Raw genomic sequence first — 22873 nt, 5'->3', positions numbered from 1 at the left:
TTCTGCCATTGGCACCAACTTTTACCATTCTGTAAGTGTCCTAGACCAAGACACTTTGATTTTTTAAAATTTCATTCCTTAAAATTCCCTTCCTCAAAGAAGTTGGGGCTGTCCAACTGACATGGCAGATGTCTAGCACAAAATCTTCTCCAACTTGATTTCTTTTCACCTGCTTTAGGCTTTATGATCAAGTCCCTTGCTGGTGGCTTTCAGCATTTTAAATAATATAAGGGGTGGCAAAAAGCAAGGTAGTAGAAGATATGAATTTATGTGCTTAACAGAGTAAGTGTTAGCACTAATTCAATGAGCAGTAGAAGAAATTGTAAATGACAAAGGCATTTACAGTTAACTGTCTAACAGAATGCAGGGAAGTAAATCATTACATGAAAAAGGAGCTCCTTTTCCCAACCTACCCTATTAAAGACCCCACTAAAGAGCCAAGGCATTTATTGATTGCTTTCTACTTTCCCACTGCTGAAACTAAGTACTCCTCTATTTACTTTGATTTAAAAATGCATTGTTGTCTACTTTCTAATAAACCAGACAGTGGAACAAGAAACTCAAATTATTCTAAGTTTATTCTTAAAAGTCCGTAGTGTAGGGGTTTTTTTTGGTTGGTTTTTTTTTTTTTTTTGAAAGACTGAAGGCCTTAATCCTTAAAAGCCTTTTTGAAAGAAGGGTTCCTCGATGCTGGCCCTGCAGCTGGGCCCAGATTGAAAGTGCACTTACATTTTTATGTTCAGCGCTGAAGGACTCTGAAGTTAGCCCTCGCACTGCACATAAAAGCTTTGGAAAGGGTATTCTTTGCCACTCGTGCAATTCATTCTCTAAGAAAAGGAAATGGAAAGAAAGATTTCATGTCCAGGGCTTCAGGCCTTTGATCATTTGATGAACATTGGATCCTCAACCTGGGCCTCCAGCTTCTCAGGCCAGACAAAGAGGGCCCCGGCCGCACAGGCTGGGCCGCGGCTCCCGCCCGAACAAAACCTTTGGCGGCCGCACAGTGTGACAGCCTGGGAAAGGCCCACCTCAGCAGGGCTGAGATGCCCGCTCTGCCCTTTGATCTTTCATTTAAACTCCAGCCAAAGCACCAGGTCAGGGGATTTCACGTCGCACACCCCCACGGGCAGAGGGGAGCAGGTCAAGAACAAAATGGGGGTGACCGATCTCCAAAAAGCCCTGTGACGCCTTTCTCTGGCCAGTTTCACATGACTTGTCTGGTATTGTGAAGCGCTAAGCCCACACTTAAAATGGAATTTGACATTACATGGTACAATGGAGTCAATAAATGGCATTCTTCAGTGCTTTTACAACAAAGTCAACCCTCCCTTAAGTGGCTGAAAGCCCCGAGCTAGAAAATACTTCTCATTTACTTCTTTACGCCAATAAATTGCATATACTTTAAATCTAGTTTTCACTATGGCTTCTCACTGGTGATGACTGAAATGAGCTGAACAAACACTTAACAAAGGTCTGCATTAATTTTACGATGTACCATTGCTTCTATTTTTAAAGTCTAGGTTGTCACGTGGCATGTAACGAGCATTGGAAATATCTTCATATTCCTTCACAGACCAAAAACCTATTTTCCAATGAGCAAGAAAAACTAATCTCATCCCACTGAAAAATTTATTTTCAGTACGGTGCAAAGGAGAAGGCAAACATACAACTTCTTTTAGCATCAGCAGCAAGTTCCACATGATGCTCGCAGGCAGAAAATTCAGTCCATGTTTGACGAGACATGTTAACAGAATCCAGAGAGGAAAAAAATGCTAAAATCTTCTTTCTAAAGGGACAGGATGCCACCATGTCCCAGAGGACTGGAATATTCAGGATGCAACAGCAGATGACTGTAAAGCATGGAGTGTATTTTTAAACTACATATAAAAATATGTCTGTGTTAGAAGATTTTAAACAACAACTGTAAAGTGACTAGAACTCAAAGATCTAAATATTATTGTTTCTCTATATAAATTAATATGTTTTTAGAACTAATCCTTTTTCATTAAATACACAGATGTGCATAATGCTGGATCAAGGTGGCTTAAGAATTCATGTTGAGAGTCAGTAAAGGTAAATTACTATTTTTGTATATTTTTTGTCAGGTTTACATGCCTGCTTTCACCTTCCATCCTTTTGAAGACAGTATCAGTATTAAAAATTTCTTTAATTCTATCAAAAATTATTTCAGGGTATCTTAAGTACTTCCCATCATGAACCATTTACCAATCAAGAAAAAATAAAGGAACAGTCTCAATCTCTAGAGATCTATAGACTTCATTTTAAACAAACAACAGTTTATGTTTATGTTGGCAGACGATTTCCCACTTCATAAAATTACATATCACAGATAAGCACACTAAGAAACAGAAAAGTTAAATACAATGTTCAGCATCAAACAGATAGTGCCAGAACTTGAAACAGAGAATTAACTGATTTATTTTCAGTCCCCTGTTCCTGTTCACTACAGTCTTTTTCCTTCTAAGAGACAAATTTGTGCAGCACATGAGGCCCTGTCTGGCACCAGCACTTTTAGGTCCTTTGGTGGCAAAGGGCAGCTACAAAAAGCAAAGTGATCACAACTGACCATCGTGGCTGGATAGGTGACAGGGGACTGAGCAAGTCATGACCAGCCCAGGACCTAACCCATGGAACCACTAAACCAGAACTGTACAGACCCGAGGCTTCTAATTCTAAAAACAGTAGTCCTATTTTAAATGATAAATTTAAAAATTCAAATACTTTTCAACAGCACAAACACACCTGCTCATTCACAAAGCATTTGCGTTAGGGTTTGCTGTTTAAAATTGTTATGAAAATAAAACTATAGAACATTCAGGAAAGAGTACAATTTGCCTCTAATTTATTCTCAGATTTTCTGTGACTATTGCTCCCCCACTGTTGTCATGGCAACACAAGCACATTTTTCAGTACTGAGGAAGTAACAAGCCTTTCGATTCTCACCTTTGGCCATTTTATTGAGAACCATGTCAATTAGAATGTAGGTTCCACTTCTTCCTGCACCATCGCTGCCAACAGAAAAGGAAAAAGAAAAAATAAAGCCTATCAATGTGAATCTAGATTCAACGTGAAGGTACCTGCCTTTAATGTTATATACTGTTATACATGGGGGAGAGGAGAGAATGAGGGGTTAAGGTAGGGTACTGAGAAAGCAGAGAAAGCTTGAACTGAATTAACACAAGCTGGCTGTGGAAGATTAACCACTAGCCTGCATGGATAATGGGCCTTCGCTTTGATTTTTTAAGCCAAGTTGTGTTTATGTGAGAAAAACATTTTAAACAACAGTCGAAAAGTCACTAACCCTAAACTAGGATACCATTTCTCTTCAATGACCTCACAGTCAGTTGAGATCAAAAATCACAGAATAAGTGAGACCAGAACATTAACCAGAACAGTCAAAAATGCATTTGAACACAGTGTTCAGAGGGAATGCAGAGACCTGTTCAAGAACTAAAATATTTGGTTATGGAGGGACTGCAGTCTTTCCTCACTATACATCATAAGTGGTTTGTTTTTTTATTTTTACCTTTCCCTTTAATTCTTCCTTGGTTGCAACGACCAGAAAAAACATTATAATGTAATTCCTAAGAAACAGCTTTAACTTTTATGTATCAACAGCCCTTCCTCAGAGATGTGAGATTGAGCCTCATGAGGGAGAAAGTGCCCTAATCTGAATGCAGCTTCTGTCCCTTTCAGAGAGCAACATGTAATTGCCAGTGTGATGCTGTTAGCAAACATAATTAAGACTTTAAGCAAAAGCTTTTTTCCTTCCCTCCCCAAAATTTTTACAAAGGTGCATGTGTGACCAATTAGACTGGTATGTAGTTTTATTAATTAAGCCATTATTTTTATTGATAGCTCAATTTGTGTACAAGAATTAACGAAAGAAAAATAATAGAACAGCATGAAGTGCATTATTGCATTCTGTTTACAGGCAGACTATGAAACTTAATTTTTGTTAAGTCTCTGTAGAACGAGTTTTTTTTTTTTTTCTTCCAGTTATTAGATCGCTGTTTAGAGAAAAGGAGGTAATAATTTTTTTTCTCTGTCTATGAAGGGAATAAAGACACAATCTTATTACTTAAGCTGAATAATGAGAGACAAGGCAGCGATCAGGATCAATAAAAACAAAAACTGATGAGCTGATGGTACATAGTTCCATCCACTGTAGTAAGGAAACAACGAGAAACTTGAAGGCTCTTCATTCTGGTTCAGATATTTATTATCTCAGGTTTCCTGAAGGCAATGCAAACAAGCCTCCTCTGGAGCATTCACCTCTGCTGAGGCCTCCTTGCATCCAGTGGAAGGTGACTCAGCTGAACCAGGTGAGAAACACATCCCCTCCCTCCTCAGTACCACCCAAAGTGGAGTGCCACATGGCAAACATCCTGCCTCTTAGCAGGGCGGGTTTTCTACCTTCATTATCTACAAGGATATTTTTGATAAGTAGTGCAGCATTCTCCTTACAACTCAGAACCTCCAATGGCAAACCACAACATTATAGTAAAGTTTTCCATTGACCTGCCTGACAGCCTTCGTGTGCATCTATCAGATTGTCAGGCCTAAAAATAACCTGTGATTAAAGGATTACTCAGGCAGTTTTCCACTCCCTGACACTGCCCTCTTACCATGATCTCTAAAAGCAAGCAAAGAAGAAATAAAACATAACTATCTGTTAATAAAATAAGGCTAAATTGGGAGGGAATGCAAAAAACCTCCATAATTTTGAAGATATATGAAATTGAAGTGCTACTTATACTGGAAAGTCTGACCATACATTGTTAAGTCACAGCTCGATGTCTACAAAATCATATGAAAGGATAATTTTATTATGAAAACAGATCCTAAGTATTAGTTAGCATTAAAACCCAGTTGAATTCAACTTAATACCTTCAGCTTACCTCACTATCTGTTTAGTGATTAATCTAAAGCTTTAACTTGCCCACTTAACTTATATCTATATTAAATTCTAACACATATAGATCTCTCTAAAGCTATTTTAGAAATTGTACTTGCCTGCAATGAACAACTACTGGACAAGAGCGACCCCTGTAGCACTTGTTTACTTTTCTGAAATAAAACAGACACAAAAAATTAATTAAGCACATTATAACTTTTTCTTTAGCCAACTGTCAAAAATAAGCAATAAGAAAATGCAAATATTGCTGTCTTTAAAGAAATACTCAGGATGATAATTTCTTAATATAACGAGCAGTTGTTAGGTACATAATCTTGTTTAAAGTTTACTTCTGCTTTGCTGCTGTAGAAATCCCAGAAAACATCCCATTATTACTGTTGTCTGGGCAAAATAAATGAACTATTTTCTCAAAAGGTTCATGTATCTCCAAAATTAAGATTACCTTGAGATGCTTTAATTTTAAAGCAAACTCTGGGTTCATGAGCTTGCTCAAAGAAATATCAAGGGGCATCAAACTGAATACAAAATTAAAAATGGCTAATCCAGTACTCTTTGTACAATGTGTGCTGATTTGTAACACTACTTCTTCCCAGAAAGGCAAATACCAAATCTCCTGAAAGGCTTCTTAAAAATTCTAAAATGTAATGCATTGTAGTAAAAATAACTAAATCCATCAGTAAGCTTTACTGCTTTGGTTCTACTTCAAAAGTCTTATACATTTTATATTTAAATATTGTTGTTTTCAACAGCTTCCTGGTTAAACAGTCTCAGTGGCAAGAGGATATATGTGAAATCAATCAATAAAAGTACAGTCATAGAATAGGTCTGCTGATATGTAAACTCAATGAAAGAATTAACTAGTGCTCAAGCAAACCGAGACACTTAGTCTAAGAACAGAGCCCACAAAATTGGTTTAATTCCATTTAAATTGCCTTACAAAACCCCAAATCCCAAGCCCTCTCTTTCGCTCTAGGATATATTTTGCATGTCAAGTATGTTACAGGCCCAAAAACCCATAAAATATGCACACATATGTTAACAAGGCAAGATGAATAAAGACTAAAATGGGAAAGCATTGCTTCAGGAAATCAAAACCTTCCATTCAAATTATTTGATGAGGTGTTTGAGTTTACTGGAGCTAGAAGGTCTCCTATAAAACCATTTCATAGGGCAGCTTTCAAGGGGTGTCCAGACCCTTCAATAGTTCCCATCTCAGTGCAAGTGTCACACAGGATCCTGATGGCTAAACTGAACTGAGCTGCTGAAATTTGGCAACAGTGGTATGATGTTATTATGAATTTTAAAGCATAACTAACCTACTGAATCATTTAGTTCTTGGCTGTTCAACTATTCACCAACATCTGTGCTGTGAAAACATGCATATATCTTTAAACATTGCTTACAGTATAGCCTGAGGATGCCTAAACTTCTGACAGGGTGTTGGGATACCTGGAACTCAACCCAAACAGGCTATGAAGGTGTTGGTGATATCCCATGAAACTATGTTTTCCCATTCTGCTTTTTGTTATTTAATATTCTAACCAAACTTGAAAACAATATTAAGTTCTTGTAATTATTCCCTTTAAACATTTGAATTCAGGAGTTTTTCACAATTCTTACTCTCTTGGTTACTTATGTAAATCATACTTGCAGAGACATCCTGTCTCTATTTATATGCCCTGGATGTAAGTAATTAATGCAGTAGAACAATGTTGTGTGAAATAAGTGGTAAGTCATTGAGGAGCACTTGACTTCAGAAGTTAAATGGACCATTTATAGGTCCATAAATACATATATACACAGGCAGTACCAAGCAAAACCTCAGTGACTTAAGCTGCAGCAGACTTTACACATGAATGAATCATTCAATTCTTGATGGACATATCTGAGGATCAGCTGCTTCTATATGATATAAAGCCTGATATTTATTTTTGTATTGTACAATAAGTTATATTTGAAATGTCTTTACAGACACGTGATACAATCAGCCTGCATTTCCTGATGTGCAGCTGGTCATCCTCCCCCCATCCCCATCATGTGTATTAGCAAAGAGTTGTTTTTGCATTTGAAGTATTAAATAAAAGCTAATCACTACAGAGGGGTATTTACCATTTTTCTTTCTGCTTGTGTGGTTCCTTTGTTCCTTGCATGGTCCCACTAATATGATATTTGCATGTTGTGACTAGCCATCTACCAAAGTCCTAATATAATTTCAATGACAAACTTGATCTAAATCTATCAGACCTCTCAGTAAATCAGACAGCCAGAGACACATGTTAGGGAAAGACACCTTATGTTTGTCAGTTTTATTGAAGGCGTTTCAAACATTTTCATTATCACACATTTCAGAAAACACATTAAAACAAAGGGTTTCAATCCAGCTGGTTCAGAGCTTTGTCTATATATAGTTTATGAAAATATTTAGAAATGCAGCAACATCTCATTTCATTCTTAATTCTGGCTAATGAGAGTGAGCTGAAAATTCATCAGTAAGCAAAGTTCTTGAATGTTGAAGAAAATATATATTATATATATATATATATACATATACAGGAAGAATTAACTTAGAAAGAATGATTAGTAATACAAACCAACCCTTGGCTCATTGAGTGAAAAAGAAATCATCATGCAAACCATCAGCAAGCAAAGGTCAGAGGTCGTTAGAGGCTCAGAAAAGGGGTTTCCCACATTGTCCCTGCAGCAGAGTCACAGTTTCCAATGATCACTTTTGTGACTATGCAACTGGGCTCATATTACTAGCTGCAACATCACAAAAATGACACTGGCAACCGCTAATTAGCTGGCAAAATAAGAATTTGTCCATTTTTAAAGTGAGCAGTGTTAGTAAATGCCATTGCACACAGCGAGAAGTGATAGCATAATAGATATATATTTTAAGCAAAGCCCTCACATCTGATGCTAATTATCTTTTAGCTTAGCAGTCCCTCTTTAAAGTGTAAATGTGCTCCCTCTGGGCTCAAGAAATATTTAATGACACATATCAGTGCATGACTAACAAGCTAGTCCAGAGCAATAATGATTGGTCTATTGTTCAAAATGAAATTAGGACTCCAGAAGCATTTAAAACTGACCAGTGTTTTCCGTAGTAGCCTCACCTCTCAGGGACTGTCTTTTGTATAGATTTGTGAAATATATAGAATAATCTCTTTTTGGCAATTTATACCTACATTATGACAGTATGATAGATTATTCAGCAAGGTTTAATGTATCTTCTAGATGCAAAATCATCTAAATCACTGTCTGATACATAGTAAGAGAAATGTAAGCTTTCAGTTTTCAAAGAGACTAGGAAAATTTACTTCAATAAAAATTTTAAGGTCCATATTTCCACAGACAGACTCTGGGCAAGGTAATTTTGGGAATCCAATTTTTCTTGGTGATGAATTATAAAAAATAGAGGGTTGGTTATGTATATGCTTAATTTCATATATGTATGTGAATATATAAATATACACACATATCCATATATATATACAAACACACTGAATGCACATAAAAACATAGATAAGATTAAAAGAAATGAGAGTAGTCCCCTCCTAGCACTACCCTACTAAGAGTATGGTAGCACTGTCAGGCATTTGTTCTGGGGGCTTTATGACTCAGCTGTTGTAATCCAGCGGAGTTTGTACTTTAAATAGAAAGCTTCAGGTGCAAAACATGTATTGTATAAATGAATTCCAAATACATTATTTTAGCAATAGTGCATTAGGTTTTTTGTCATTAAAAAAAACAAAAAACAAAAAGAAAGAAAAAGAAAAACAAAAGATCAGATGACCAAGAAAACTGAGATTCATAGACCAGCTATTTTGCATGCCAAAATTCCTTTTCAGGCGGAATTTTACTATGCATTCAGCACTATGAGTTCATTGTACAAAATCTGCACGTAGCAAATGATTACAGTCCCCTACGCTGGACTGTGAATACATGTGAAATGAACACTCAGAATTCAATTAAATCTTAACAGGTTCATTCCCATACTGGCTTTAAATACAAAGAGTGGCAGCTCCACTACTTTTCTCATCTAGTTATCATTTTTCTTTTTCAAAGTATTGCACAACACTTCTTCAGCTCGGCTATTTAACCCTTACACAATGTCACCCTAAGAAGCGCTTTCTTGGCGATGTGAACTGTGACTTACTGTAGATCTAATCCTGCAGCTCATGCAGGGACCTCAATCCTTACTGAAGCAAGTCAGGGCTGAGGCACTCCAGACTTCAGATGTCCTGGCTGTACAGGCTCATTTGTACTCTAGTTAGAATTGCTACCAGATTTCCCACTAACTTTAAAAAGAGCGAAGTCGGCCGCTGCATTGGCTCTGTGCTGCACCTCACACAGCTTAATGGAACCGACTCAGAATTTTCAGCGCAGAAATTCACTACAGGCAACTTCCTCAGTACCACAAGCAAAGGGAAATCAACCTATAAAAATCATATTCAAGTTGAACCCAGAGAAGAAGACCTTGAAAATTCAATTTACAATTTCAACTCCATCCTACGCTTCCTTTCTCCACTATTGCTTTTGTGTTGGGCCTGTAGCAGATCCTCACATTCTCACCTGGTCACAGCCCCAAGTGACTCACAGCAGCTGTACTGTGTTACCCGACCTGCACCGTGTGAGATGACTCTGTGCTCTGAAAAGCCTTGCAAGATGTACAAGAATACTGAATGGATGAAGGGCGGCATTAAGTCCCAAATTTTTAAGGGTAAAATTTTGCCAACAGACAACTGTGCAAACAGCTCCTGTTGGATACATGCCAGCTTCTCCCCTCGGGTGCAGACTGCACAACTTCCACTGGCGTCAGTCAGAGCTTCCAGCACTTATTGAAAGAAACAAGTTTGGACCTTTTGAGCGCTGAGCCCCTTATAATCACTTCGGGGGGTTGTAGATAATATTGTAGTGCAGAGAGAACAACACGCGATCCCACAGGCCGCTTGTGGATTGAGAACCAACTCCCCAAACCTCTCGGAGATTCTTTTCATTAGTCATAAGCGCATCACTGTGGATTAGCTGATACACGCTAACACCTACACATGATGCACTGGGCACGGTTTGCAATCAAATGAAGATTATTTCGCTCCAGTATTTATCATGCATGGCTTTAATTTTCAAATTAAAATTTAGATAGACACAGCAAACGTTAGAGAAGGTGGCAAGGACTTTCACAGGTTTTTGCCTTTGTGTATTTGTATTTTAAAGCCACATGGACTTTCTTTAAAATTCCAGAGGGTATGCTTTGTCAACATTTTCGTCTGCTTTCTCAAATTTTCACCTTCCTGTAGCCAAAGGTCTACAGACCTCACTGTTGGATCCTTATGAGCAAATGCTCCCATGGGAATGATGTTATCGCCATATGACTCCATTGTGATTCTTTTTTCCAAGTATGCTCATACTTCCTAATTTATTTGTGAGAGTCCTGAAATAAGGATCTTAGAGGAGCCACACAAAAAGCCTGGAAATTTCAGAATGGATAAATTCTTGAAAAACAAAGAATTACAGAAGCAGCACTGAAGAACTGTACAAAAGGAGGAAAGGTATTGATCTCTGAACGGGAAATGAGTATGTCTTAAAACCAGGAAACATCTCTGTGTGAAACAACACTAAACATCAACCTATTGCAGATATTTGTGTTAGTTTAGCATTGTGACATCACAGGCTGAGGAACCCCCTTTCAAAACAAAAATCTTTAAAGGACAAATAAAAGCACTAGTCTAGTTCCTCAGACCAGTATCATCTTAAACAAAGAGTCATACTTTGTGCTTTACCTGCGGAAATCCAGAAGTGATCTCGTGGAAGCAGGAACCCTCTGATTGTTCCAGCTAAGGAAGTGGAACTGTGTCACTGTGCGTGTCTCGTTTGTCTGCAGGTTCTTCAGGTAGAAGCTCCTCACGAGGAAATCCTCACACCAGATGTGCTCAGAGACAAGATTTACCTACACCCACGGGAAGGAACAAATAGAGATCAGCAATTTTGGTTGCAAGTCACGTCTTCAGGATTGCAGGTGTAAGAGGTCTGGGATGAAGGAAATGCATGAAAATTTTATTTTTATTAGCAAATTGGCCAGTACTGGGGAGAAAAAATAAAACTGATATAGTAATCAGTGTAGTTGTCAGAAAGGGGTTAGCTGCCTCTGCTATTGTACTGAAAACATAAGAAAAATCTTGACAATTTTAATGCAAAAGAAAATTCACTAAGTTTATAACATTATGTGAATACAAAAGGTCATTTGTACTGAAAATGTCCTAGACTGGCAATTGCTTTCTATCTGGAATTGCCCACAAGTGCATTGCCCAGGACACTCTTGGAGGTCTTAAGAATCTGAGTTGAACTCATATGAGAAGTGAAAATTTGGTTTCTTTGCTATGAAGAAAAATAAGCATTAAAAAATGCAGCTTCTTTGCAGAGCTCATCTTTTCAGGCAATGAGTTTGTTCGCATTTTAGCTTAAATAACAATATTTCTTCACAATATCTCCCCATTTCTTCGTATTTGGCATTGTGGTGTTATTTTCTTCCTCTACACAGCTGGACAACTGGAAAAATCTGACAGCCGTTGTCAATGTTACATAGCAAGAAAACTGTTGATATGATATTTTGGGCTAGAAATGCAGAGCGGAAAATAAAAATATATATTTGTTGTTGTGACTGAGACAAGAGGTAAAAATAGATAGGATTAATTACTACAGCAATATAGAGGCTTTTCTGCAAAGATATACATATGTCTTTCCTAAGGCAAAATTCACTAGTTCTAAAAATACTATTTTCCTATAAAATATAAACACACGCTCTCATATATCAACCACTTGCAAAACCATTTGAAAAGCAAAATTACCGCCCTTATTAAAATTGTAATATTTGACTCACTATTTCCTATATTTTATTCGATGGAAACTACCTGGCTATGAAAGCTGCACGCCAGCTTTTTGCAAATCTGAAAGCACTCGAAGGCACACCAAGCGTGTCTAAGAGCCCTCAGCTCGACCTCCAAGTTAGATCGGTTTCAACACCGTTTCGCCCCGTGTGAAACCAACCCGTGCACTTACTGTCACGTTTGCAACCAGATATTTTGTGTAGGTACCTCATAGATGTGGTAGAGGTTTGACCCTTCGTCTGGCCAATAGTGGTAGCACTGTTTGACTCCGTTTTCCACGAGGGGTGTCAGCATGACAATAACGACACAGCCGTTCTCCCAGACCATCTGCAGACAAAGAAAGACACCGTGGCCACATTGTGACTGCCTAATTACTGCGTGACATGTATAATTACTGCACTCAGACACACAATCAAAATTTATTCCATTCACAGGAAATTTATTTCATTTTCATTAGACACTTTTACTCTGCAGCTGCTTTCAAATCCCCGAATAAACTGGCACCATATTTTGCAGGCGTCCATGAAATATTAAAGAATTTCCCGCAAATTCAGTTCGGGTCATCCACAAAATCTCTCCTTGCTCCTGGTACTGTGTTCAGCTGCTTTTCTGTCAAACTTTTAGATCCACTAAAGGAAAACTGAATGATGCTAGCAGAACACCCAGCTATTTAAGATTTGATATTTAACACTAAAGCAGCACGGACCTACTGAAGTCACACACACTGAAACTTGTTTCTGTTCTCAGCCCTGTGCCTTTTCTCAGTTTGCCAAGTAGCAAAAGTCATTAAAGTGCTGCATTACTGAAACAACCATAAAAGTTGCACCTGAACAAAAATAATGAAGAAAAGACAGGAAAAACCCAAACGAAATCTATTCTTCCAGAAATGTTTCAGAGGAATAAATCATCCCTCCAAATGCACATTTATAAAAAATTTGTTGCAAACATGCATTACTTTCTCTTTCCTTCATTTTTTCCTTTATTTTCTTTCTTCCTTTTTCTTTCTTTTCCTTTCTCTTTTCCCTTTTCTCTGTCTTTTTCTTGTTTATATTTTATTTTCCTTTCCTTATTTTTTTTTGTTCTCTCTCCTTGCCCTTTCTCTTTTCTAGTTCTCTTTTCTCCTTTTACTTTCCTTTTTTTTTTTCTGGAGATAGAAGGAAAGTCCAACTGCTGCTGCTCTCACAGAGCACAAGTACTGCAGGAACAGAGGAAAACAGAGTATCTTCACTGCCAGCATGATCCCTTAATAATTTAGACCAGTCACAGAGTAGGATACAGGAATCCAGCACATCCTCAACTAAAGCATTTGTGGATGTCTTCCACAAACAGCAAACAAGCAGAGATGCTCGGGTCTGGCATATCTCTGTTCCAAACACAGCCCATGGCTGAACAAAAAGGCTCCTATGAATTAATACCAAGCAGCATAATTACTAAAAACTGTTATTATTATGCTGTACATTGATGTTATATTTGCATACAACTTTCATTGTCTTTTTACTAGCATATAAAATTACTAAATGTAGAGTAAACTGCTCTTTTTGTGAAGGGTTATGTTTATTTCACAGAAATATTTATAAGCAACTGTATTGACATGTAAATTTTGTCAACAAAAAAGGCCTTTGTCTAAACTGTGCAAAGATGAGATGATACATTCAATTCAAGGATTATTTTTTTTAATTACGTATCAAATAAAAAGGTTTCCCATTCATGGATAATGATGTTGTCTTCTCTTTTAAGAAGAGCTTGCATATAGAAAAACAAATAACATTTTTCTTCCCTTTTTTTCATTTTGCAACATAATTAAAACAACTTTTAAAACCAGCCTAGAATCATTTAGAGAAATGAATCTAGAGTTTGCACAGAATAGGATTATTTATCATTTTGATAGAAGTGGGGAGAAAATTACAGTGGAATTTAAGAATAAAAAATAATCTTTCTTATCTGTTTTCTTTTTTCTCCTTAAAAGATTTTTTTAAATAAAAATACTGTAATTCCCTCATCATCATGTTAAAATCTCAGAATGCCACAAACCATTTAAAAATACTTTAAAATTATAGACATTTTACAGACAGATGTAGATTTGTCATTCGTATCTTTTATGTACTGCATTTCAGGCCACAGCTGGGAACCTTCTTTATATGTAAGGAAGATGTTACAGATTTCATTCATTCTAACGTAGTTTCACTTTTTCAGTCAGCAATCAGACTAAGATAAGAATTCAAAACATGCATCTTACTTTAAAACTAGCCCCACTAAATCAGTACTTCCATCACATAACGATTTAATGTGCCTCTAGAAGGTATAGAAGCTCATTGAAGCCATTACGAAAATGAGGAGAAACACAGTTTTTATGAGTGTAATAAAAATACAATGATCTAGACCATAAACTAATCATCGAGCACTCTGCCTGTGCCACCCAAGTGTAACATTATAAAAGCCCACTCATTTAGAGAGGAATTCTTACAGTTTGGCAACCCTGTTCATTGGTTCAAAGATAGAGCATTTCATTAGAGAAGGGCTGTCTGCATCTCTGAAGATTTCATTAAGCATAAATCCAAATGAAAGTTAATTTAAACAAACAATTTCAAAGTTACTCTGGGGTATAATATTTCTTTTAGGTCATTGTGTGAAAAGTAGGAGTCAAATCTACTAAATCAAGAAGGCAATACCACCTAGTGCCATCATCCCTGTTACAACAACTGCCCCTGCATCTCCTGTGCTTACAATTGAGATGGGATTTCCACTAAGGCTCACAGCCTGTGACTGGAGCACTACAGCATTTTCTTTGTTTCCTTGCTAATTCAAATATTAGAACATCTGGCTGGTATCTAGATTTCTTCCCAAATAAAGGGGAAGCGGGACAAATCAAAAGCAGTTCACAGAGTTTTATACTGGTATTGGTTCACCTCTCCATCTTTAGCTCCTTGATGAGTTTTTCAGAAGCTGCATTTCCCAGCACTGACACTTTGCTGTGCTCAGGGTGGAGATATGTCCATGAACTGGAAAGTGGCCCCAAAGAGTATGTCTTGGTAGCAAAAGAACTGGTTACAGAGACCAGGTGTGTACAATCCCAGTAGAGCCTCTGGAGAAGTGCCTCTGGCTACCAAAGAGACATTTCAGCTGGGCTTAGAGAATAAAGGAGGAGGTTTGGTGGCGAATTCATGGTAATTCTCATACTTCTGAACTTTGTGTGCTTGCACAATAGAAAGTAAGTCAATGCATGTGATAGAAAAATGAAGAGAATATCAAGCCCTGAGGGCAGAGTCTTTTACGTTTAGGTAGAGCCCAGCGAAGTTAAGCCTTAGACTCTAAGTGTCTATAAAATCAAAACATTTATATATATCTCATACATGCATATATATTTGAAATATATAAAACTAAACTTATTCAAATCACTTAGCACAGGTAGTTTGCAAATTATGGTAATACTTCCAGGAGAAGAAGAAATGTTGAACAGAGTCTTCTGAATGGAAGAGATAAAGTCTGAGTTACATGCAGGAGCTCATTGCAGAGCTCACAGAGTGTGCTTGGCTGGAAAGGGAGAACAGTGTGTAATTTTGTGTGACGTCTGCCCTCAGCCTATAGGCCTGGAGAGTAACATGTTAATGATCTTTAATGAGGTTCTGCTGTATGCATCATTCTCAAAACACTTCTTAGACAAGAATGACACCATCCTGTTCCACTTATTGCAAATTAAAGGCTGAATCCTGCAACCCAAAGATGAGCAGTGTGTTTGAGATCCGCAGGATTCCCTGTTGATGAAATGCACCAAGTGTGTAGACCTCATGCTGTGGTTATCCAGCATGCCAGTCCCATACAAAGGACTTCCACACTGGGATGAATTATATTTAGTATGAATTACTTGAGGAGGAGCACAGAATTGGTTTTTTAAGCAAGGAGAAAAATAAAGTCACAAATAGTAGAACCAGTGTTACAAAACTGCCATAAATCTGATAAAACATTATTTTTTTGATAGCTTATATTTGAAAATGTTTACTAGCTTGTAAATAAAATGGTTAATATGAAACTCCTTCTTTTTGAAGCTTCTTTTTGTAATGAATGATCCTCCCCAAACTTATTTTTCAGTCATTTTCTTAATTTTAGTGATGGGGAAATGACAAGATATGAGCTCTGCCCAGATACTCTTCTTTTAATGGAGACTAGTGGAGAAGTTTCTAAAATGTGATGATTTAAATGTAGAAAATAGATGGGATAATCAGTTAAATACAGCAAGTTCACTAAATATAACAGGCTAATCACACCAGCTGCTTTCTGGGAGAGATTTCCAGCAAACTATAGAATGTGCCTTTTCAGTCTTTTAGGCTTCCGATATAGTTGGAAAATACAAAGATTTGGAAAAGCAGAAAAAACAGCAAAGAGAACCCAAATAATTTCAATGATAATCAAAACAACATGAATAAACACAACTCCTAAAAGAACCCAACAAAGCAAGGTACTAACCCTTGCTGGGTCAGATAATATTCTTCCCATTACATATTGTGAAAATAATTAACTCAACTGCGACTTCTTTCAAGCTTTAAAAGAAAGGAGACCTTTTAACTGAAGAAAAAAAATGGCGGGGAATTTAGATTTTTGTTTATCAACTAGAACTTCACAATGTATGCCAGTCAAAAAGTAATACAAATGGTTTTTGCAAACTACTTTGTTTGAAAATGACTTATCATTTTGATATGAAAAGGGTCAAATCTGGCAAGGTCAGAATTGCCACTTGCAAAATCATAGCAGTGCCTGACAGTTAAGCCAACCTGTATGTTGAAAAATTAATGATCAACAATCTGTTTTTAATTTAAAAAGTATCTGACTGCAGCTGAAAAGATGGCTTCAGAGAGGGCCATATATAAATATGAAGTCATCAGTCTGGCTCCCTGTATTATGTCCCCTGCTGTTGCAGCATCACTTGTTTGGAAGTCAACGGGAAAGGCAAACTCAAGATGATTGCATGTGTTGCAATAATTTATGCTTTCTCAGAGAGACATAAACTGCTCTTATTCTTCTCAGTAGACTCCTAACTCAAGCCTTATTATTAAATAATTTAAATATGAGCTCTGTTTAGAATTGCAGTGCTGACAAAACCACATCAAGGAGCAAAAGTCCACAAAAATCGTCAGTAATTAGCTTTGCACTTTAGTATTGAAAAGACGTAAGCTAAGCAGTAAAGGGATACAAATTTTAAAAGGACCACTTCTAAGTACCTTCTCCAACCACAGCCATAATTAGAAGTGAGCATGGCAAATGCACACTCCTTTACTGAACGCCTATGGAATTTCTAATGCTATATTTATTTCTCATGGCTTGACAAGTTACTAGAGCTCTAGGGGCTACTGTTCTGTGCCTACATCTCCCTTGCTGTTTTTCTTTTATTAAATTAAAATATGCATATTTTACACATTGAATTGCATTCTACTGGTTTTCATCTGCTCTTCTTTCTGAAGGTGAGAACTGATTAGACATGCAGGAAGTCTCATCCCAGGCAAGGAAAATAAAACTTGGGAACCAAAACTGCTGGAAAGCATCATGTTCTGCACATAACAAAATGCAGAAGAGTAATTTAGTCCGTAAATTAATTTCAGCACTCACAAAACGTGCTGAACTGGGAGCACAGAAACCAGCAATTAGAGCTGAATAGGGTTTGGTACAGTTGTTCCTACTCAGCCCATGGGCCTGGAACACTGATTTTGCAGGAAGACTCATTCAGCTACAGGGACATGGTCTCCTGCCACTGGGATTTGCCCTTGGAGATCACTGATGAGTAATCCTTTCTGCAGAGGAAACAATCAACTGACAGTATTTTGTACTTCTTTTGTTGAATTCCAAAACTGGAAGAGAGAACCAAGTGCTGCTGATCAGACATGCAAAGATTTATCATGTCCTCGAGACTGAGACTCAGGAATCAGTTCTTAACATTCCAGTCTGATCTGAGAGGAAACCAATAGTCAGTTTTTGAGTGGGTGCTGATAATTTACTCCTGAAAATGGGTAGAGAAAATTAAAAATAGTTTTAGATTAAGAAATGCAGGTCTGGGGCAATGAAAAGCAAATGGCAATTGAAATCCCTGGCTCACATTAGGGCTGTGGACTTTATTCTTGGGACTCCTTCCCCATTTTACATTTAATAGTCTTGCAATACAAGTAAAAAATAATCAAGGGAGCAAAGATTAGGTTTCCCCACTCAATGTAACTACAACAGTGCAAACCTCCACTCCAGGGACCTCTCTCTTTTTTTGTTGGCAAGACGCGTCCAGCTTTAACAAGTAGGGTGAAGAGCATTTCCAAGACTATTTCATGTACTGGCTAAAAGTGGAGGAAGGATGGGGTAGTGAAAAGCATGGGTTTGATTCAGAACATGTAGATGAAGCATTTCCTTGCTTCCTAGAGGAGCAGCCTAACCACAAAGGGGCAGCACTGTAAATCTGCCTTCCTGGTCTTGCATCTGACCCGGTGCTGTTCATGAGTGGTATCTGCTCTGTCACCCTTTCCACATGGGAGCCCTTCAGGGACTAAGATATTTGGGAAACTATCTATCCTGAGCTATAGATCTATTTAGTCAAAAAACAAGGGAATTTTCTGGCCTAAACTACAAGTGTGGGCTGTATTTAACCTCAAGGTTTGCTGTTGTAGGTGCTTTGAACCTTAATGAACATTTGCAAAATGAGGAAAATCATATTTTTATACTCCTTCTGTAGAAGTTATTTAATGCTCAGAGAATGATTAATCATGTTTGTCATGGAGGGAGGACATCACAGAAAAACAAATGCTTACGAAAATTATGTATCACATATGATTTCATTTTCAAAAGCAACTAAAACATGCCAGGATGTGCTTGTTCCCTCCCTCTATTTCATTTAATAAGGTTAAAAAAAAAAAAAAGTGAAAATGCACTACCCTCCGAAAGGGAGGAGGCAAAGAAAGGCAAATGTGGGTAGATTTATGATAGCAAAACACAGTGTAGGGTATTTACAAGAGGAAAAATTTATGGCCTCCTACAGGAATCTCTATTTGGAGATGACAAACCTTAGCAGACACGCAATTTATAAAACCACCACAATTAAGAACAATTTTTCAGTGCAAGGACAATTGGGTCTAAATATCCTAACTCCTAGGAATAGTTTGCTTGCATATTATCAATCCTTGCCTCTTAGAATACTTTGCAAGTTAAGACGTGTTCTTCATGTCAAATACTTTGTGGAATTATAGCCCAGCACATACGGAAAATAATAAAATTTTATGCCTCCAGAATTATTCACAACATGGAACTCCTGCTGCGAAAACTTGTTATAGATCAGAAATGTTCTACATCCTCTTTCTTTTGAATTATGTTCAAAGAGATGTTGAATTTTAATAGCGCTATGTGAAAGAGCTGAGTGAAATCTCACTGAAGCTGCCGGACAAAATCATCACCTTTCATTCAAGATAAATGTAAGAAACAAGCAAACTCTTTTATGAAGCCTGATAACCGAAATTACAGAAGTTATCATCAAAAACAAGAGAAACGTGAAGCATATGGACCCATGAGTTTCTCTAGAAACTCATGTGCTTAATGCAGAGAGAGAGCATTAATCAAGGCAAGATGATTAATCCCGATAAGCAGCATAAATGTGTAAAAGGAATAAAGAAACCACCAGCACAGCTCGACAAACTAGCATTGTGATCCTGGTAGAAGAAAAGCTGAAAGAGAGGTTGGGGGTAAAACACTGGGTGAATGAGGTTTGGAAAAAAAGAAGTTATTGCCTGTTATTTGATTCTGTCTTTGTTCAAGGAAATAAAACTCTGTACTTTCTTTGTAAATAAAATGGAACTCTATCAAAGCAAAACCCTGTCCTGAGGATGAATTTTCTTTCCAGCTGAGAAGAAAACAACCCACAGACCGGACAAATTGTTTAACCACTCAGGTAAAATATGAGGAGAGTCATCCAGTTTTCAAGAAAGGGAATCATGAGGTGGAATTCCCACTGAACCAAAATAGAATCAATGAAAGTTGTATCTCTCAGAAATAGTAATTGGTAAAAAGATGAAAACAAGACCAGATAAAATTAAATGAAGACTTAAATCAGCTGGAGGCTTTTAAAAATTAATTAAAGTAGCGGCTGGAAAACTTCTAGAGTGGTCCAAGAGATGACAAGCAGGCAGAGATGAAATCTGTGCTTGAGCCACAAACACAGAATATGCAGACAGATTAGGAAGCCCTGTGGCAAAACAGATCAATGAGATGACTGACAACACAACTCCTGCAGGCTAGAAAGTTTTCAAAGAAATGGGTGAGCCAGGAAAGTTGGAACTAACTTGGCACTTGCTGACTGAGAGGAGCTATGCCAAGAAACTAAGGAGCTGCAGAAGTAAACTGGAAGGTCAGAGATAACTGTGGAAGTCTGATGCCTGGAAGTGGTCTTTTGCCATTAGAAAAGCCAGTGTAAGACTACTGTCTTTTTTTATCATTATTATTTTTCACAACATATACAAATTTAAACACCATTTGAAAATTACCCAATATCCAGCTCAAACACTGTGTCTTTGAAAGAAAAACTTCCATCAAGCTGGATCTCTCAAGTCAATGTGAAAACTCAAATGAATAGGAAGGTGAAAACTCAAATGAATAGGAAGTTGAAAACCCAAATGAATAGGAAGTCATACAGAAAATTCTGAGTCTAATGTCCAGCTCTATCGGCTCAAGTTAGATGGTACTGAAGAATGACACCTCCTCTTCTCCACCCTACCAAAAAGACATAATCTTCCAAGAAGTGGTCACTAGTGAGATCAATGAAACTTGTCCCTCTTCAGTCCCACAGTGGTACTAGGTTTGTATCTGCTCACTGTGGGAAGAATGCTAAATGAGATGAGCCTGGATCAAGTGTCATCAATGTTGTATGAAAAAGCTTTGTCTAGTTTGGGAAAGAGAAGACACTCATCTAACTATGATCTTTGTTCAGATCTGGGCAACTTGAAAACAGTAAATGGGAATTTGATTGCTAAGTGTCTAACAGCACTTGCACTAAAATACTGGCCACTGAATCAACACAAGATGTTTTAGAGGAGCCTGCCAATAAAACTAGGAAAAAAATATCACCCAAAATTAATTATCTGTTTGATCTTAAATAGAGATAATGGATGTGACCACATGATCATGTAGTGGACAGACCAAGAGCAGCAGAAACAGCAGAACAGTGTCAGAGCTCAGGAACTGAGGTCCTTTGGAAAGGAGCTTCCTCCAGATACATCTTTAGCCTTCTCTGCTGCGAGGAGACATTCAGTCCATTGGACTAATGAACAGTTGGTCTGAAGTAAAACCTACAAAGTGCTGTGACATTCTACAAATCCATTCATAGTGAGCCACACTGCTTGCTACCATAGATGTAGTCACTGATTGGTGGAAGAATCTAATGCAAACTTAAGGGAAACCAGTTTTAAAAGCTGTGTCAGAAATTTGAGCATGAAATCTACACAGTAAAATCAGAAGCAGTTTGGATTTCATTATGGGTATCAGCTGTGCTGTAAATGCCAGTAAAGTTGCCTTACACTTTCAAGTAAAACAAATGCTCTTTAGACCAGTGTTTTCTAGAAATCAGTTTGAAATACCTACAGAGTGGAAACAACTATAACAAGTTCTTGTTGGGGCAGCCTTTCAGCCAAGATACAATGCAGTGGCTGCTGCTTACTGTGCAACTGGTCTCTCAGAAATCCTAGCAGCTAAATCTCTGCAAAAATTAGGAGCAATATATCTAGTAAATATTGCCATAGACAGTGATGAAACTCCAAGTGTTTCTGTTGGACTTGCTAAAGCATGACAATGTGCATTTAGACAAGGAACAGCAGAATAGTCCCACATCCCTCTGGAGTCAGTCATTCTTCTCACTATCAGTCAGAAAACTGCCTCATTGAGCACAAAAAAGGGAAAAGAGCAATACAACTCAGCAACAGCTGGGATTAAGTGGAGGAGGGAGAGGGAGGAGAACCACTGAGAAGCAGCATCAGGAATGAATAATTGAATCTTTAAACAGTCCCCAGTGGCAGCACCACGGAAGCACCACAAACTACACAAAACTGTATTAAATAAATATCAAAGGATTGTGCCCTGACAGCAGTTAAGGCTCTATTTTCCTTAGAACATTCAGGTTTCCCAGACCTTACCTTAAAATAGGTACTATTAAGTGAAAACCAGAAATTAAGTTTACTCCTGCAACTGGGCATAAACTGCAACATCTTCAAGCCATGGCTTTTCACTTGGGTCTACTACACTGGGTCTACTACATTGCAGTGGTTGAGGATGCACTGTTCTGTAAGGAGTTAATCTCTTTTGGCCTGTTTATTATGCCTAGTTGGTACCCAGGGGCACCTAAAAGGCTTGGGACAGGAACTGGCACATTGATATGTGTTCAATAGGAAGTTTAAGAAAAGTGGGTGATGGACCAATCTGACATGGGCAGATTGTTATGCTGAAGTGACAGACATAATCAAAGTAAATGTCAGAAACCAAATTTCCTATGGAACCTAATAGAATAAACAATAAAAGAACTTCACATCAAAAATGGACATATAGCAACACTGGAACCGAAGGTGAACCACGGCTTCCAAATGGTTTGTGTGCAGATGTTCACAGCAAATCTGGGGGGGAGATGGAGTGAACTTTCACTGACAGATAACTGGGAGGAGAAATAGCAAAAAGAGCAGAAGGCAAGTGAAGACTCCTCCACTCAAAATAGCAAGAGGAAAGAAAGGAAAGAAAGAGATCTTTTGAGTATGAAGTTGGAATGAAGAAGATTGGATCACAGAACAAAATAATAACATTTCAGTTGTAGTCTCTGTGACCATGCAAACAGGTTGCCTAACTGTTCATACTGTGTTTGTATGATTAATTCTGATTTCTGCAATGCTTATACAAAGAGGGCTCTTTTTTCAACATGTAAAGGGGCAGGTGCAGCTGAAAATATACAAAATGTAAATATATAAATATGCAAAAATATGCAATTAAGAGCCTGGGCCTTAGGAATCATAAAATGTCATTACAGAACAGCTAATATAGAATTCGATTCTGC

The 22873-nt window shown here is 37.7% G+C and overlaps 1 protein-coding gene across 1 annotated transcript in view; it reads right to left on the bottom strand.

Annotated features, from left to right (window-relative positions):
- The window catches only part of PTPRN2 (protein tyrosine phosphatase receptor type N2), a 642799-nt gene that overhangs the window by 23253 nt on the left and 596673 nt on the right, over nt 1-22873 (bottom strand). Inside the window, exons 18-21 of the mRNA XM_029961907.1 lie at nt 12034-12153; nt 10723-10889; nt 5038-5091; nt 2965-3029 (exon numbers count right to left, since the gene is read on the bottom strand). Of these exons, the coding sequence (XP_029817767.1) occupies nt 2965-3029; nt 5038-5091; nt 10723-10889; nt 12034-12153 (406 nt within the window). The remainder of the gene's footprint in view (nt 1-2964; nt 3030-5037; nt 5092-10722; nt 10890-12033; nt 12154-22873) is intronic.

Source organism: Manacus vitellinus, unplaced genomic scaffold, assembly GCF_001715985.3.
Source record: "Manacus vitellinus isolate BGI_N305 unplaced genomic scaffold, ASM171598v3 scaffold_3_pilon, whole genome shotgun sequence".
Taxonomy (NCBI): domain Eukaryota; kingdom Metazoa; phylum Chordata; class Aves; order Passeriformes; family Pipridae; genus Manacus; species Manacus vitellinus.
Note: the sequence above shows the minus strand (reverse complement) of the source record. Positions and strands in the feature narration are given on the sequence as shown.